Raw genomic sequence first — 16,707 nt, 5'->3', positions numbered from 1 at the left:
ATAAAGGATTGTTTGGGGGCGGCCGGGGAGATGGAGGGCGGTGGGCTTGGAGTGACTAAGCACCAGCAGAAAAATAGCTAGTATTTTGGGTCCAAGTTACTAATCGTGTACCTCCACACAGAATAGATTAAATTATATTTAGTGGGCAACACCTCTGTGCATGGACTGACATTAATCTTTGTGTGTGTGTGTGTGTGTGTGTGTTGGCATGTACGCACACGCCTTTGTCCAGCTGTTTCTGGATGCTCTTTGATCATTAGGCAGCTGTATTCACTTCTGCTTCTCATCATTTCATAGACAACAAGCTCATTATGCCTCCATTAACTGCTGACAGAGCCTCATGGATGAGGGAGAAGAGATGGGCGTGGGGGGGGGGGTTTAGAGAAATGAAGCAAAGTGGAAAAAGAGGATGCATGACTGGCTGACTAACTCAACAGTGAGAAATAATGCCCTACATTGAGAGAGATTTGGGTAGAGGAATGAGTGGAGTGGAGTGGTGAGGGTGGGGGGGGGGTGGGAGGGAGAGCCCTAAACTGAAGCGGGGCCTAAATAAGATTTGAAAAGAGTGATTTAAGAACAGTGGTAGCACTCAAAAGGCTCGGTAACTAGGAAGGGCTGGTTGTGTGGTTGTTTTGAATTCACCACTCAGCGTGTCACATCTACACGCCCTACAGAATAGGCATGTGGCCAGCATGTTTGGAAATGTTTTTTATTTTTTTATGGCGCAATCACCAACCTCATGACCTTGTTATTCCTGAATGTGGAAGTTATTAGATTTAAGGCGCCCTCAGAGTACCACCCACACGTGTCTGGGCTGAGGCTCACTGGCATTGCTTATCAATTGGTTGGTAAATTGCCTTTTAAATGCTGATGCTGAGGCCTTTATTTAGTCCGGTCTCTTCTTGGATTCGAACTTAAACACGGCCAGTCATTAATACAGCAATGTCTCCGTGGTGGTAACGTCAGCCACTGTACGCCATGCATCCTGCCAGAACAAACAAGGGTAGGGAACGAGCCAGGGAGTTCACCGAATTACGTAAACTTTGATTTCACTTTAATGCGCAGTGTTAAAATCCCAAAGGGGTTTTTTTTCAGGGACTGTGAACCAGAAAGCATTTATAATCCTTTTTAGTGCAGGTTGTTTAGGCTACCTGAAGTGTAACTGTAGTAAATCAGATTACTGTAATACAATTATACGTATTCTTAGTGTGGAGCAGACATAGTGTCACTTTGCCTCAGGTGAACTGGTCATAGCAGCATGAAAGCACCACTCCAGTTGAAATAGAGAGGTGGCAGATTGTAGCAGTGGAGTAGATTTTTGGTCTAAAGGCGAGAAGACGAAGATAAAGGCAAAAAGCGACTCTTTTAAAACATTGTGCAGAAGTGTGCGAGAGAGATATAGACACGAGGAAGAGGCCGGGAATACGGAAGGCACAGCTAGTTTTAAAGCTGGCCTGTAAGTGTGCTTCTTTAGTTGTCCCCAGCTATGACTAACGGGAGGGTGGTGTGACGATGACTATCTGCAAACTGAAATATCGCAAAGATAATAGGCATATAATCTGACCTTTTTCAGGCTTGTTTGCTGTGATGTAAACCCAACCCTTTTCACACATGCGGGTCGGCTGTGAGGGACATTTCATTAAAGGCCAGAGTTGAGGCCTTGAGATTTCCTTAGGGAGCGGAGAAGGAACAGTAAAGGTTAAAAGACCAGGGAGCCAAATGAAGATGGAGAAAATGAAAGAATGTTGCATACGATGTAGAAACCACCCCCCCCCCCACACACACATATATTTATATACTCCGAATTCCCGTTTATTTGAAGTTAGAGTAAGACCGTTCTGGTTGCCTTGCTGACAGTGTATCCTCCCCTGTCTGACTGTCCCAGTCTCTCCAGTACATCTTAAGTTATGGATGCACTTTGCGCTTGATGTCTTTTTTTTATTTTGATTAATTGAGTGTAAACACCCGATTTTATGAGCTCACATTTCTGTTTGTGCACCCGTGGACTGTAAATCCCTGTAAGGGGTCTTCTGTGGTGGCATTGATTTAAAGTCCATCCGTGTTGCCCTTCGTCTTTCCCTCCCTTCTCTCGCTTTATGGCTGCGTTGCTTTAAGGAATAACTGCCGTTACACCGCTGCCTGATGGCCTCGCAGCTACTGTTTGGTCCCCAGGATTCTCGGTAATGTGAGGAAAATCGACTGAACAATGGATGTTATTTTTCTTCCCTCCTATCACTCTTGATGTGTCACACACACACACGCGCGCGCGCGCACACACACACACACACACACATGCGAGTGTTTGTCTGCAGCGACAGATTTGTTTGTCGCTCAAATAGCTGTTTGAAAGCACGGAAATAATGCAGCGCACAACACTGTTTACTGCAGATCTCCATCAGGGCATCTGAAATTCATTTTAATGGCCATATACATTTTTTTGTGTGATGCTCCATGGCAATTTCCATGGTCTATAGCAGCCGATTAGCTCTTTGTCCTTAAGTAATCCTCAAAGCGAAAGAAATGACACCAGTGTCTGTTTAGTTCCGGTGCGACATGCACCTCGTTACATAAATATGAAATTGTATTTTTTTTTTTTCACACCATTCACTGCACTGAATGCATTAGAGTTGAGGTAAAGGTTCGTGTAACATTAACACAATGAAAACGATAAAGTGCAGCGTAATATATTCATGCCACAATTACTAATCTCCCATGCATGAAGATAATACAAATGTTTCAAGTAAGTTTACGTTCTGCTTTAAAAAAAACAATAGCCCGTCATACAACATTGGAAATAAAGTGGAAGTGTGTTTGCATTTTGCACAATAACTGATATAGTTTTTGATGAAAAACCTCCGGTGTCGCCCATTTGTCCAGTGTCTGCTGCTTTACACCGCCATCTTTAATGTAGATCCCCGTCAGGTTAACCCGCTGTAAATAGGGAGGGACTTGGATTTTATCTCGACGTCTTTCCCTCAATCTCTTGCTTCGTGTAGTTTTCCCTCTAGGCTGTCTCCAGTTCCCATACGGCCATCAACCGTTGCTCCATTTCTTTTCTTTCATCTTTCTGTCACTGCCCCATCGATGCGTCGCTGTTCGGCCATCTGTCCATCTATGAACTTCCCTTTTGACTTTTTTATTTTCTTAATCTAAAAAAGTCTTATCTGAAGGCTTGCGAAACCTAAAGGAAAAAGACTAGCATGTAGAAAGTGGAGCAAAGGCCAGCATCCACTTACTGAAGAGGGGTGGGGAGCTGACTATTTGCGTCCTTCATTGGCCACCGAAGGTCCACAGAGGCACGCTGGTATCAGACTGTGTACTGAGTGAGGATGCAGCCTTCAAAGTGAAGGCCTCAGACTCTGACCTTGTGCGTTAGGATTCATTTGTGCTGCCGAGGTATGTCTTTAAGAATAACCCGAAGTCTGGCCTCTGGTCTCAGGTCATGGGTAAACTTAATGTATGCTCCACTTGAGGAGGTGCGATAATTGAAATTATTATAGCTTGAATAATTAATTTTGATGAGCCGTGCTTAGTAGCATGGCTCTGGGCGCGGCAATTTTGATTGCTTACTGAAATATCAAAGTAGAACCTAGAAGATCTTCCATCTATCAACAATATCATGAGATTAGAGACGCACATTTCTTTCCTTATTAGTACATGTGCTGTGGTTTGGAGACTTTTTGACAGTTTAAGAAGTAAAGGTAAGGGTGTGTTTTCCCATGATGTAAAGCGGAAAAGGGCATTTTTTAGTAAAAGCTTGTGTTCTGGTACCCCGATAGTCTGTAAAGCGTGCACCATACAATACTAATGAAACAGCTCAGCAAACGCTTATGCATGGGGTCATTTGGACATCAATTCAGATGGGCTTATAATCCTCTAGAGTAAAACCTCTCCCATAAGACTAATGATGTGTCAGTGTTTCCCTGCTTGGTTTTCTGCAATATTTGCAATGAGTCCGTTTTCCCACGACGAATGCCTTGGACGAGGAGGCGGTGTGGTGCCCTGAATGCTGCTAACAGAGGGTAGAGGGGATAAGGACAGAGGCAAAGAAATTAGTGGACTTAAATTCTGGAGAATGGATGAATACACTCGCTCGATTCTGTTCATTAGGATCGTGTTTTGTGTGCCTCCCGGACACTGATGTGATATGTGCGCATTACTTAATCTATGTCTCTCCTGTGTGTGTGTGTGTGCGCGTGTGTGTTAGAGACCCGGGTAAGGTGAGCGCCACTGCTTTGGCCGCTCCCTGCAGCTGAAGGATTAGAGGTGGCACCACGGAAAGCTTCTCTTTTTGCCATTTTGAGTGTGTGTTTTGTCACTCTGCGGTCCTATCACTGGTGAATCTGCTGTGTGTGAGTGTGTGCGCATGTGTGTTCTGAGCCTGTAAGGGAATTGGATCAGATTGCACAGCATCTTGGCACCAGATTAACTCCAAACCCCATGAGAGAGGATGGAAATGAAAGAAAAGGGAAGAAGTGAGCCGCAGTTTAACGGAAGGAGCTCTGGTGATGTTAAGATGAACGCAGGGTGAGGGGGAGGAGTGAGATGTGCTATAGGATGCTCTTATGTAATATGTGTTTGGTAATGGGAACATTGTTAAAAAGCATTCAATATTCTCAAAAAGAGACTCCTTTTTGGGGCTTTTTATATAATCAACTTCTACTTCATGGCAGCCACTATTCCCCAAATGAAGGCCACATTTGCCACAAACTCTGTTGCGGTCATAAAGACGCCCTTTGTCACTACAGTTTTCCTCTGGGCTTTGCTGAAAAATACAGATGAGAGATATTTACTCATTTCCAGCCCTGAGCAGCGCCACCAGCCTTGTTTTGGTGCTTTAGAGCAATCAAGCATATGCCTCTTCCATGTTACATGTGATACATTGTAGAATACTTATCATATTATTGGTTGCTATGGTTGTTCCTCCTGTCCATGCTGGAGATAATCTCTTCACCCAAAGAGGCCGTTCTTAAGTTTGTCACATTTAATTTTATTCCTGCTTATCTGGAGAAACCAATACCTGGCGATTGATGTCCCCACGAGTATTTAAAAGCCTAAAGCTTTGGTTACGGGCTCAAAGCAATTAAGTTAAACTCTTGGGGGAAGTCCTCTGGCTCTTGATGCCCCTCTGAATTAAACTGCCAAGCTGTGTTGCTGCACACACACAGAAACGCGCACTTGCGCGCGCACACACACACACACTGTCACAACCAGACAAAACCATTTAACAGGTCAGTATCATAGATGGTACGATTGATTTGTTTTGTTCCCTCTGCCGCGTGATGCATGTCACAGCTAAAGCCGGGGAGGATGTATCGCATTACTCTGACCACCCCCTGGACATTTCACAACCCAGCATGCACTGCTTTCAGGCTGACGGACGGAACGGCACTGGGGGAGAAATGGCGGGGCACAGGAGTAATTGGTAGGCTTTATGTGCGATGTGCACGGGGGTCTTCACGTTGTGTTTTTCCCCCTCACAGGATTTGCATGTAAGAAATGCAGTCTGGCAACAACCTTGAGTAGAAATCATATTTTCCTTTTCAGAATGTAGCGCGAGTGCCGGCCTTCATGACCTTTGAGAGGGTTTGTGTGGTATTTGAAGAATGTGCTGGTTTTCACACTTTGAATTCAAAGACAAAAAACTATAATCTTTGCATTACTGGTGTTCTGTACAGTTACCATGGCACCCGGGACAAAGTGAGGCTAATTAGAAGTTGCCGAGGCTCCCAAACAGGATCACATTGGTAATGACGTTGAACTTACAACTCGTTTCAGGCAAAGAAGATGGAGAATAGACAACATGCGGTGCTAAAGCCGAAAACATGAACACACACAACACTTGTGTAAACAAAAAGGAACGTAGGGGCCCTTCTCGAAAGTGACCCGTTGCATGTAGTTGTCAGCGATGGACACACTGCCAGGACACGGAGTATGAAATGTTAGTAATGCAAACTTGACTGCAATACTTCAGAATTGCTGATTTTAGCAGAAAGGGTGCAGTATTTTTCAGTTAAAAAAACTTCAAAGGAATATATGAAGAATACCAACAGATACTATTGTAAGGCGGCCTCTTTTTGCTTTGAGAAAAGCTTAAATTCCTGCCTGTTTGAAGGTCTCCCAGAGGCGTCACGATTTTACTATTTCTTTTGCATTGAAAAGGCCACAATCATCCCATTCAGCCTCTTGTCAGGGGCACTCCTTTGTTCGCTCCACCTATAAGGGTCTGTACGTGTGGGCGGCTACTGAATAATCTTCTCTACCTTTGTGATAACCGTTCTTTCTGGAAAGAATTACCAGACGGGCGCATGACTGTTTAAGATGCAGGCATTTATTTTCCACCACATTGTTAGTGCGCTCTCCGGCCTCGCCTTGTAGCGACAAATGAAATCTCTTCCGTCATAGTTTCTCCCGACATGGGTTCTTCTTCGCGTCGACTGTCTCTCCAAGCAACCTCGGGGGAATCGAGTGGGAGTTCCTCCATCATTGAAGCGCTCTGCTATTCTTTCCCTCCCTGATTTACTCCATCTAATGATCCTTTGTTTGAGGTGGAGCAGGAGAGTACAAACACTGATTCCTCACGTCTGTCCTCATTTGATTCACCCAACAGTCCTTTCTTTGTCTCCCTTTCTTTTGCTTCATGCAAGTGCACCCATTTTTTATATATATTTTTTTCTTCCTGCCACTACTGTTGAACTGTTCTTAATCCACTTTGTTTCACTCTCGCGCTCTCCGCGTAGCACAGCACCAGCTATCTGTCTCTGTCGCTTCATATTCAAAACCCTACTTCATCAGTGCTCGATCCCTTTAGCCCAATCTCACACACACACACACACACACACACACACACACACACACACACACTGTGGTCCTAGGGAGGGAACTAAGCGTATCAATGCACATCATGCTCCTTTTTAAAACAAACAAAATACAAAGTATTGCGGCACGGCGTGTGTACGAGACGCCTCCTAATGCAGCCCGCCTGTCAGACCTTATGAAACCCTGTTATGCTGCTTCACTCACTAAATGTGAGGGAGTGCAACACGGAGTGGCGCACGTTTTGCTACGTGTGAATTTGTGTGTGTCCGTTGTCCGTGGAGCTGTGGCTCTCGACTTTCACTGCTTACAGTTAATTAATGAGGCCTCCCGATCTAGTCTGTAAAGTCAAGAGTCCTTTAATAATAATCAGCTGGGTAATAGCTCTCTACAGGTGGAACTTGCACACACACACACACACACACACACACACACACACGTACAGTACGGAATTGTAGCTAGTAAGGTTTTGTTGGTTGGTTTAGTGTGTGTGATCCCTCTAATGAGTCTTTAGTAAAACCTGTGGGGAGCTGATTGAGCCATAAATGAGATTAATCTCTATGCTGAGGAAGTCTGCGGAGTGTCTCTGAATCTCTTTACACAATGTTTTACAAGGTTTCAGCAAATATTAATACATGTGTTGCATGTGGGTGGGTGTTCTTTGCTCCGGATCTGTGTCTAGTTTCCTCTTGAGAAAGTTTTTTTTTTTGTACTCCTAAGTAAATTATGCCAGCTACGGACTTAATGAGAGCAGGTGTTGCCTGTCTATTATGCATCATGAATTTTATGTTATAACCGAAACATTTCACATCTTTTTGAGATTGTTCAGTCTTTGTTTAGTTGCCAAATTCTAATTTGCTGCAGGTTTAGCTCAGGGCTGTCTTATTTTTTTAATATTTTTTTTTGGAAATCCATCCCCTCTCGCTTCCTCTGCCCGTTTGATTGTCTTGACATTTACCCTCGCCAAAGTTGGAAAAGAAAGCAACGCCAAAAACACGATGCTGGATTAAAAATTTAAGACTAAACCTGTATGTTTCTGTTTGAAAGCTGGTAAAAAGATTTAGTTTATATAGTTTACTTCCTCCCAGTTTATTCACTCCCACCAAATGCTTAAGACTAGAGACGAAGCAGAAACACAGCTGTGATCAAAAAAATCATTCAGATTTTTGGCAGATGTAGGTGGTGCTGTTGCCTCTTGCGTCGAACACATCTCTGCTTCCTTCGGGAAATTTAGATTTCTTGTTTTGCAGCTTTTATTTTGGAGATTTGCATTGTAACCCTTTTCAATGATTTTGTTTTCTAAAATTTCTGTCACCCAAAATTGGTTGCATTTCCTCTTGTGGGAACTGATCATAGGAATAATCAGTGATGTGGCCAATCTGAGGAACTTGTGCTGCACTGATTGGTTAAATGGGTGAAAATATTTGGAACGCCAATCCCATTGCTGGGGTTGAATCATCTGTAATCTCCTAGTCTCTAAATGATAATGATTCATTTTATTTATGAAGCTTCAACGGGGCAATTACTCTCTACTTGCAGCTCCAACTGGGCAAAATTCAAGCTTGAGACGAGCCAAAGTGGATGAGTATGGAAAGCGCTGACGTTGGTCTACTAACATGCTAATTTCCTTCCTAATTATCATGTTTGACTTTGAATGACATGTTCAACCTCTCACAGAAGAACATGGATCAGCTCATTCGGCGGCTTAGCAAAGCTAGGTAATTACACTGCGTGGTTATTCATTCAGTCATAGTTTACTTATTCCACAATGACTTAAATACGCAGCTGCTGCATCAGTTTAAATTCTCCCACATTTTTTCAACTAAAAACAAGGAAAAACTAACTGCCACGGACACAATTCAAAGTTAAAATCCAATGTCCAGTCGTCGGCATGTGATGAATATGTACAATTTAATCCCAATAGTCTGCTAAAAAGAAAATATGCCTGAAGAGGTGAATAAATGACATTATTTGTCTTTATTGCCTCTTAAATGGAAAAGAGGGTATAAAACAAGCTATTGAAATGTTTTAAAAGGTAGCAATACCACCACATTAGATTTTAAGTTGTACATTTGCACACCGCAGAGCATTTATTTTTCAAAATGAGAAAAATGTCTTTTGGCAGATTAAATGAAAGTCCCACATCCAGGCTTTTGTCACAAACTGCAAAGTAAAATAAATGTGTTGAGTGTAAGCATTCTGCAGTGAACAGTCTCCAGATCTGAGCATCAAGGTTGTGTGTCCCTTTGTGTGCCACATTTTTTTTTTTTCATACGTTGGCACATCCATTCAGCACTCTGTCATTCCGTTTCTTCATATTTACCAGATGCAACATCATCGCTGGTATCGTTTTCACAACAATTTTGAGTCGGTTTGTGAATCATCGTCCCGCCCCAGGCCTCATTTTGGCACCTGGTGTGATGTTTCACGATTTGGAAAGTCGTTTTACCGATGCTACGATATCATTGCAAAATGACCTGCCGGCTTAGGGGTCAGACTTTAAAATGTGGTTGTCGGCTCAGAAAAAAGCTGAAAGCTGTTGAGATCATTTTGACACGTAATTTGTTTTCCAGTTTGCTCACATGTGACTGGGTTTTATATAACACATGCAGAGGAACACTTGCAGTATACTCCTATTTCTATCTGTGTGCTTGTCATCAGTGTAAATAAGAAACGGACGTATCGTTCTCGGCAAGCGGACATTTATTGTACCCGATACTGATTGTGCTTTTGATTGTGGTAATGGTCTTTTATGAAGGTTGGGTTTTCAATAAATCCCATTTTTAATGGTTTGATTATTGCAGTGTTGAAAAATGATGAGAAATTGCCTTTTGCTTAAAAAAAGTGTGTTTTCTTTCCAAACTCGTTTTCCTAGTCATATTTGCATGTAGAGAAGACCATATTTTTGGGGGGGCTTTCGGTTTCACGGCTCATTAAGATGCTTCTTCAATGTTTATGCAACTGAAATAATTACTGTGATAATTCGGAGCTGTAAAACTGCTTTTACCTCATGTACTCTTTTCTTGCCTTTTGTTGCTGCAGGTGGGCTACGAGAACGCAGGGACCGTGGAGTTCCTGGTGGACAGACAGAACAAACACTACTTCATCGAGGTCAACTCCCGACTCCAGGTGGAGCACACGGTCACCGAAGAAATCACAGAGTAAGTTTGTTTGGCATCAACTGCAGCGTTGAGGTGTTTTAAAAAAAAATATTTTAGATGGTTCCCACACTGAAAAGCTGCTGTGATGGAGAGAGGGAAGGTCTGGAGGTATATGGAAGTGTGGGCAGCACTTAAGACCAAGGAGGGGATTCTAAGGGATGTTAGACAGTAGCAAAGGAACCCAAAAATAGAAAAGGAACATGGTCAAATTGAGAGAAGGAGGGGATTGCTAGAAAGTACAATGAGGCCGCTGTAGGAAAAGGAAACTGGGGGGGGCGAAGAAGAAGAGAGCCAGAACAGATGGGATCAGTGAAGAGAGAGATGAGGTCTGAAAAGGGTCCGAGAGACAATGGGAGCGCAGGAGACGATGGTGCGAGATATAAATAGCATTGCGCTTCACTGATGACCTGTGAGATTTGCTCCGCTGAAACAACACAGATGGGTCTCAAAGTAATACACACGCACACATTCAAGGTACAAGCACAGGGAACTCAGCCAGGCACAAGTATAAGCCCTTTCAGACACACCAGAAAACCACAATTACACAAATTCATATTTGTGTAATTGGCTCAATTAATGAATTAAGCTGACATACTTATAAATCAGTGCAACTAATGGGAAGTCATAGGCCGGGGGATGGCCGGGGGGGTTGTAAAGTGGAGATTTGCTTGGGAACTAAATTGTTGCACCTGTTCCCATGGCAACCGAACTTGACGAACAATTTTGTTAGCCTTTCTGTCTGTCTCTTGTTCGGCTCCTTTCATCTCTTCTGTGTCTCCCAGGAGCACTTTATTCATCTGGCTGTATTTGTGTTGCATCACAGCGAACTAAAACGTCATCAAAAACAACAAAGTCAAACAAACAAATACTCACAACGTAAAGTCGGCTGTTGGACCCCGGCTAATTTGTGTGTTTTCGATTTAAGGCGACGTCCACTTTCACGTACATTCTGTCAGTTCTAAATGCGGATAATCTGACTCCATGATGATGATCGGAAAAGACTAATGTGATGGCAATACAATTTGATTATTTATATTTCATTTCTTATTTTTAAGACTAGTTGTCCATGTTTTTCTGAGTTGTATGGGAGTATGTATGTACCTGCTCCATGCTGGGTCATGAAGCAGAGGTGGCTGTGGCACCTCGGTGAGCTTGCTTAAGGAAAACCGTTATTATCTCAATAGTTGTATTAAAGCCCCCCCTCCCCCCCCCCCTCCCCCCCCACACTCCCAGTCTAATCCTTTGGCTGATTAGACTGCTTTCACATTGTCCGTGTGTGTGTGACATATTCAGGCCAAAACATTTTCTGTTTTTGTTCTTCCAAACAACTCTGCGATAAATATCCGATAGAAGCAAACTGATAGTGGTGTTATGTATATATCTAGATAGATTGATATGTGTAGCTGTACCATTTAGATTGCATTTTTATATCAACGTTATCACTCTTAACCCTTTTTAAAGTCTTCTTTATTACTTTATTTTTCAATCTTTACAGTACACTCTCTGTACTTTTGTTTCACTGTATGAAACATTAAAATGTGCTTAGCTCTGCCGTTTTCTTTTGTTTGTTTTCGAAGCAATAAGGCTTGAAGAGAATGGGATATTTAACAATTGTAAATTATGTATTTTTATGTCTACAGAGCGAATGATCCATAATGTAAACCTCCCACATTTGCCCTTATTTTTACCATCACTGCTATAAAATGCAGTGTCACATTTAACAGATTTTAAAAAATTGAAAGGGCTGAAATGGAGAAGGAACTTGAGCAATATTTTCATCCTCTTCCCCCCCCGAACCCCCCTTGTTCTTTCAAACATCTCTTCTTCTCCATGTGGAACAGCTTCTGTACCTGCGCGGACCCACTCGGTGACTCGCTCTTGCGCACAGGACGATGCCCATTTCACAAGCGGGGACCGTATTAGATTTCAGTGTAAATGACTGTTGTGGTTTTATTTGAGCATTTGCGGCCATAACGTACCGTTAATTCCCCAAGTCTCCAGAGCCTCGCAGTCTTTCATCGTTTCCATCTCTGGCCTGATTCCTTCATCATTCCCTGTTCGATTGGCTAGCTTTCTCTACTCGGGCTGCTGTTGGGCCTCTGCAGCTTTGTATTTCATCTTCATTTTATCTCCGTCTCTACATTTGGATGCAAGTGACACGACGGGGTGGGCCGGAGGCGAATGCAAAGGTTTTTTTGTATTCATCTCCACTGGAGGCCATGACAGGGAGTTTACCTTTTTAGTGTCTGAGTAACTAGATATGAAATGCCCATCCAGCGCTCATTTAAATTGTTGTTCATTCATTCTCCGTTTTACCCCCACAGCCCTGATTTATTTGCTTGATGTCATGTTTTTAAAACAATTGAATGTCCTCGGCTTCTTGTCCCTGTTTGTCTTTCTTTCGGTTTTATTATCTTTTCCTCGCAGCAACTTTTAATGCCGGGTTTAAATGCAAAGGGCTGCGATCAAATAATCATCTGGGCGAGATATCCAGATCGCGCCACCCTTCAATGGGCACTTAGGCTTGTTTTCCCCTCAATTAGATCCCTCTGGAACAGATTGGTGTGCGTGTGTGTGTCAGTTTGAACGAACTGTCACTGATGGGGTGCTGTCTGTAGTGAGGGGGTCAATATAAACTCCTTGATCCTGCCCTTCCTTCATCTCTCCATTAGGTTGTCCCCTTCATCTGTCTGTCCTCTGCTGACTCGATGCATCTGTGTCTCCACGCTCTTTCTCGCACCATTGCCTTCTGTTCAGTCTCCCTCTCTTAGCAGTGTCTGTGTCCCCTCCCCCCACCTCCCTCACAGTCTTTGATATCTGGTCATTCACGGTGTCCTTTGCCTCATCCACTCTTCATCTTTACCTCGTCCCTTTTCATGAGCTTTGCCTCTTTTTACTCCCTCCCTCCATCTGTCCTCTAATCCAGTTGCCTTGTGATTCTCTGCTGCCGTCTGTCCTTCTTGCTTTTGTTAATTTGTACAGCGAGAAGAAGAAGCGAGCTGTGGGCGGCCACAAATTAAAGACCTATAGTTAAATTATTCAGTTTCCTTTGATTAGCGTCAATAACAAGGGAAGTTTTATATAATGAAAAGGCCTTATTGCGTCTAACAAATACTTGGGTGTTTATAATCAAACATCAGATGCTATAGCGGATTAATGGCGTCATGAGCAGAGTTAGTTGTCTGCGAGAAGTATATCTATTTTTTTTTAAACTGCATTGGTACGCTGTACATACTCTAGCCTCCAGTGTTTGACATACAAGTTACTATTGAGATGAGGGCTGACGCCTCATCAGTTCATCGCCTCAGGTATGACACACATCCTTCCCGCTGGTACTCGGTCTTCTTCGCTTTTCTGCCCTCCTTCCTCAGACCTCCTCTCCATCTTGCTTCGGTCGTTGCATCTTTACGAGGTGGCCCGTTTGTGAGTCGGCATCCTCTCTCTCTCGTCACGGCTTCTTTTTTTGGTTGTGTCGCTCTCAGCAGCAGTAATGGGAGCACATTCAACTGTCAGAGAGGAGGCGGAATATCACAATCTATAACCCGAATGGATGCACCCACGCACATACTCATTCACAGAAGGCATACAAAAAACCCCGAAAAGTTTGACGTCGAAAGGCATCATTGTAGACGCGCACAGAGCTGCACAAGGTCAAAAAAAGAGAAAACAGCACAGTAACATTATTCAAGAACCTCTTCATCCTCTTTATCTTGCCTCACATGATTCCTGCATAACAGCGCAATCCTGTCAGACTGAATGCGTGTGCAACAGAGGATATATTTTGTCTGGGAGGCACACCCTTTGTGTGAGAGGAAGAGGGGGGGGGTTGAAGCGCTGAACAGCCTGGAAGGGATAAGCGTGCGTGTTTGTTTGAGCCTGTGCATTCAGCTCCGGCCCTGCCTTTGAGTGAACGTCTCCTCTCAAGGTTCAATTTTTTCCCGCGATTGAGCTGCAAAGGATCCGGGTTTTGTGCGTTGCTCAGCGGCAGAGCTCTCGTATGCGCCGATTGCCGTGGGGAGACGTGCCACATTTTGTCAGATTGGTGGACAGAAGTCCTTACGACGACTGAAGTGGGATAATTATACCCCAGACGCATGCTGTGTGTGCGACTTTGTGCTGAAGAGAAAGCGTCATCTGTGAAGTACGTGCAATGTGTCCCAGACCAAACCTTCAGATGTGCCCCCCAGGAAAATGCCAACCTTTCGAATTAAACATGGACGACGAGGTTTAAAACCGGCAGCTATTTGATAGGTTCACGTAATTCACTTTTTAAAAACATTTTTAAAGACATTTTCTTTCTTTTTAAGGAGATGAGAAAGAAAATGTTTCCCCAAGCACAGGGCAAAGCAGCCTTACAGTTGACTGACTTATTTTTGCTTTTGTTTTAGGACACATGACCATTATAGATGAAAGCCACTGTATTTAGTGCAGCATCTTGATCTCAGCAGTTTGTTTCCATTGTTGTCAGGAAGAGATTTTCCCCTGAAACGGCTTTTAAGCCGCAAGAAAAAGACAATAAAACTCGCTGCGCTAAATGACATGTTCCCACGGACAATCAGCGCGGTATTGAAGGCAAAACCTCCGAGGTCATTAAACAGAGTGCATCGGTTCCATCGGCATCGGTTCATTTGAAAACTGAAATCCAATAGCAGATGCTGTATTGATGATGTGATGAGGGACTGAACAGTAATCTGTATTTGCACAGTAGAACTGTACTTCCAAAGGGCAGAGGGTAAGCCAGTCCGTGTATGGCCCGGGTGGAATGTGATTAAATGTCACGTGTGAATAATTTACGGTTAAGCGCTTGGTATTGACAGCCAGCATCGATTTGCTTTAACGCTGTAACATTGATCGTCTGCATGGTGATGTTATCAAATCCGTCATGCTGAAGCTCGATCACGCTGAACTCATTATACATCCATTTTCTTTAAACCCTCGCTGAAAGCCGACCCGGTAGAGTGGAATGGTTAATATCGAATTCAGATTTATAATAAAAAAAAAGGTCATTACCTCTTATTTGTTCAAGCAAACCCCAAGAAATGACTGCAGTGTCCACCGCAAGGGTGGAACACAATTTGGATTTTATTGTTTTTGAATACTTTTAAGATTATTTATTTCTTGTCCTATTTAAGAAAAAAAATATCCCTTTCATTACAGTGTGTTTCCTGCCTTTTTAGTTGGTGAATGTGGGCACACGCATTAATGTACAAGGCACTCAATGGGAAAACGCTCGAGCCGCACCTGGTTATTTGTCTGTTCGGGCTGCCAATTAGTCTTAAATGACCCCGCTCCATCTTCATCAGGCTGACAGCGAGTGACAGAAAGTGACAGAAGAACAATGCCTTTTGCAATAATTGTTCGAGTGTAAAAAAAACAAACCAGGGGTGGAAGTGGGTAGAGGGAGAGGGGACATGAAGTGCCGGGCCGCTGCTGGTCCGCTACGTTTTGAACCCACAGAGGTTTTTGGAATTGATTTCAATCTGTCGTTTCAATCTTCATGGAGCTTTTTCCTGTTTTTCTTTGTCTCCCTCTTCTCTCTGCTTACCGTTTTCCCTCCGCTCAGATTCATTCAATCGGCCCTTCCCTTTCGTTGCCTCCTCCTTGCACGTCGGATGGAGCCGCCAGCATCTCTTTTGCTGGCTTTCGATTCCCTTTTTGAACTTGGAAATCGCCACCACATCAACGACCCTTTCCCACTCATTCATCTTCCTTTAGCGATTGCAGTATGAAAAGATATTCAAGGAGAAGGTCAGCCCGGTATTCATATACATTAGTCAATGATGCCCTCCATGCTACCTCCCATTCCTGCACCGTGTGAAGAAATTCACTTTGTGTTGTTCTCTTTCCTCCTTTTTATTCCCTTAACTTCTCTCCTACTCTCGGGTCCTCAATACTTTCCCCTATATATATATATATTTTTTTTTTTGCTTATGGCTTATTGAATTCCTAACCCCTCCCCTTTCCTGCAAGCTCATGTCAATTTTTGTCAACCTCAAGGAGACTCGTGCAGCAGTAAACAATCTGCCTCGTCTCTGGTGTGTGTGTGTGTGTGTGTGTGTGTGTGCGCGCAAAATATTTATTGACTAGGTAAGCCTACTCCAAGGGTGACATGCCTCGGCACTCTGCAATAAGCTAGTTAATGCTTCTAATAATTGTGTAGTAGGTAGTATCCAAATCAGCCTATGGATGAATGTGAGTCTAATGCCTTCGTCAGCGCATACTGTAACATCCACGCAATATATTGATGGACTGACTGAATCCTAGATGTCTCTATGTGTTACAGTCTACACATGGGCGTGTGTGTGTCTGCAAAGTTTTGTTTTTGTAAGCACGTTATAATAATTACAATTGTGCAGCGACGCGTTCGGTGAGTGATTGAGAAGTACGCACATGAATAAGAACGGTGTGTGTGTGTGTGTGTGTGTGTTGCCGGCCAATTTGTGATAAGAGGAAGGATGCTCATGATTACAATCACAGCAGTCATTGTTACTGGTTGTATCAGATGTTTGTCTTTTAACGCACAATGCAAAACTTCTTTTGTGAATGACATTTAAAGGACTCGTACTTTACAAGTGGATCCTGCATACGCAGACAGGCCTGGTTTAATTAGTAGTAGTAGTTTGCTGTGATGCAAGAAGCGGCACAATGCAAAAACAATTTGACTTCATTCCTTTTAACTTTGTGCGGCCTCTTAGCAGTCATGACATGTCTCGCTCCAGCTTGCCATGTC

General features: G+C 43.4%; 1 protein-coding gene across 2 annotated transcripts in view; it reads left to right on the top strand.

Moving 5' to 3' along the window:
• pcxb (pyruvate carboxylase b) overlaps positions 1-16,707 on the top strand; it is a 201,768-nt gene that overhangs the window by 31,155 nt on the left and 153,906 nt on the right. For both annotated transcript variants that reach the window (XR_009955921.1, XM_037477991.2), the window contains exon 10: positions 9,859-9,977. Coding sequence is in view for 1 of the 2 variants with exons in the window: in XM_037477991.2 (XP_037333888.1) it covers positions 9,859-9,977 (119 nt within the window). In the remaining variant the exon portion in view is untranslated. The remainder of the gene's footprint in view (positions 1-9,858; positions 9,978-16,707) is intronic.

This window comes from Pungitius pungitius, chromosome 1, assembly GCF_949316345.1.
Source record: "Pungitius pungitius chromosome 1, fPunPun2.1, whole genome shotgun sequence".
Taxonomy (NCBI): domain Eukaryota; kingdom Metazoa; phylum Chordata; class Actinopteri; order Perciformes; family Gasterosteidae; genus Pungitius; species Pungitius pungitius.
The sequence above is the reverse complement of the archived record's forward strand: the minus strand, read 5'-3'. Positions and strand labels throughout refer to the sequence as shown.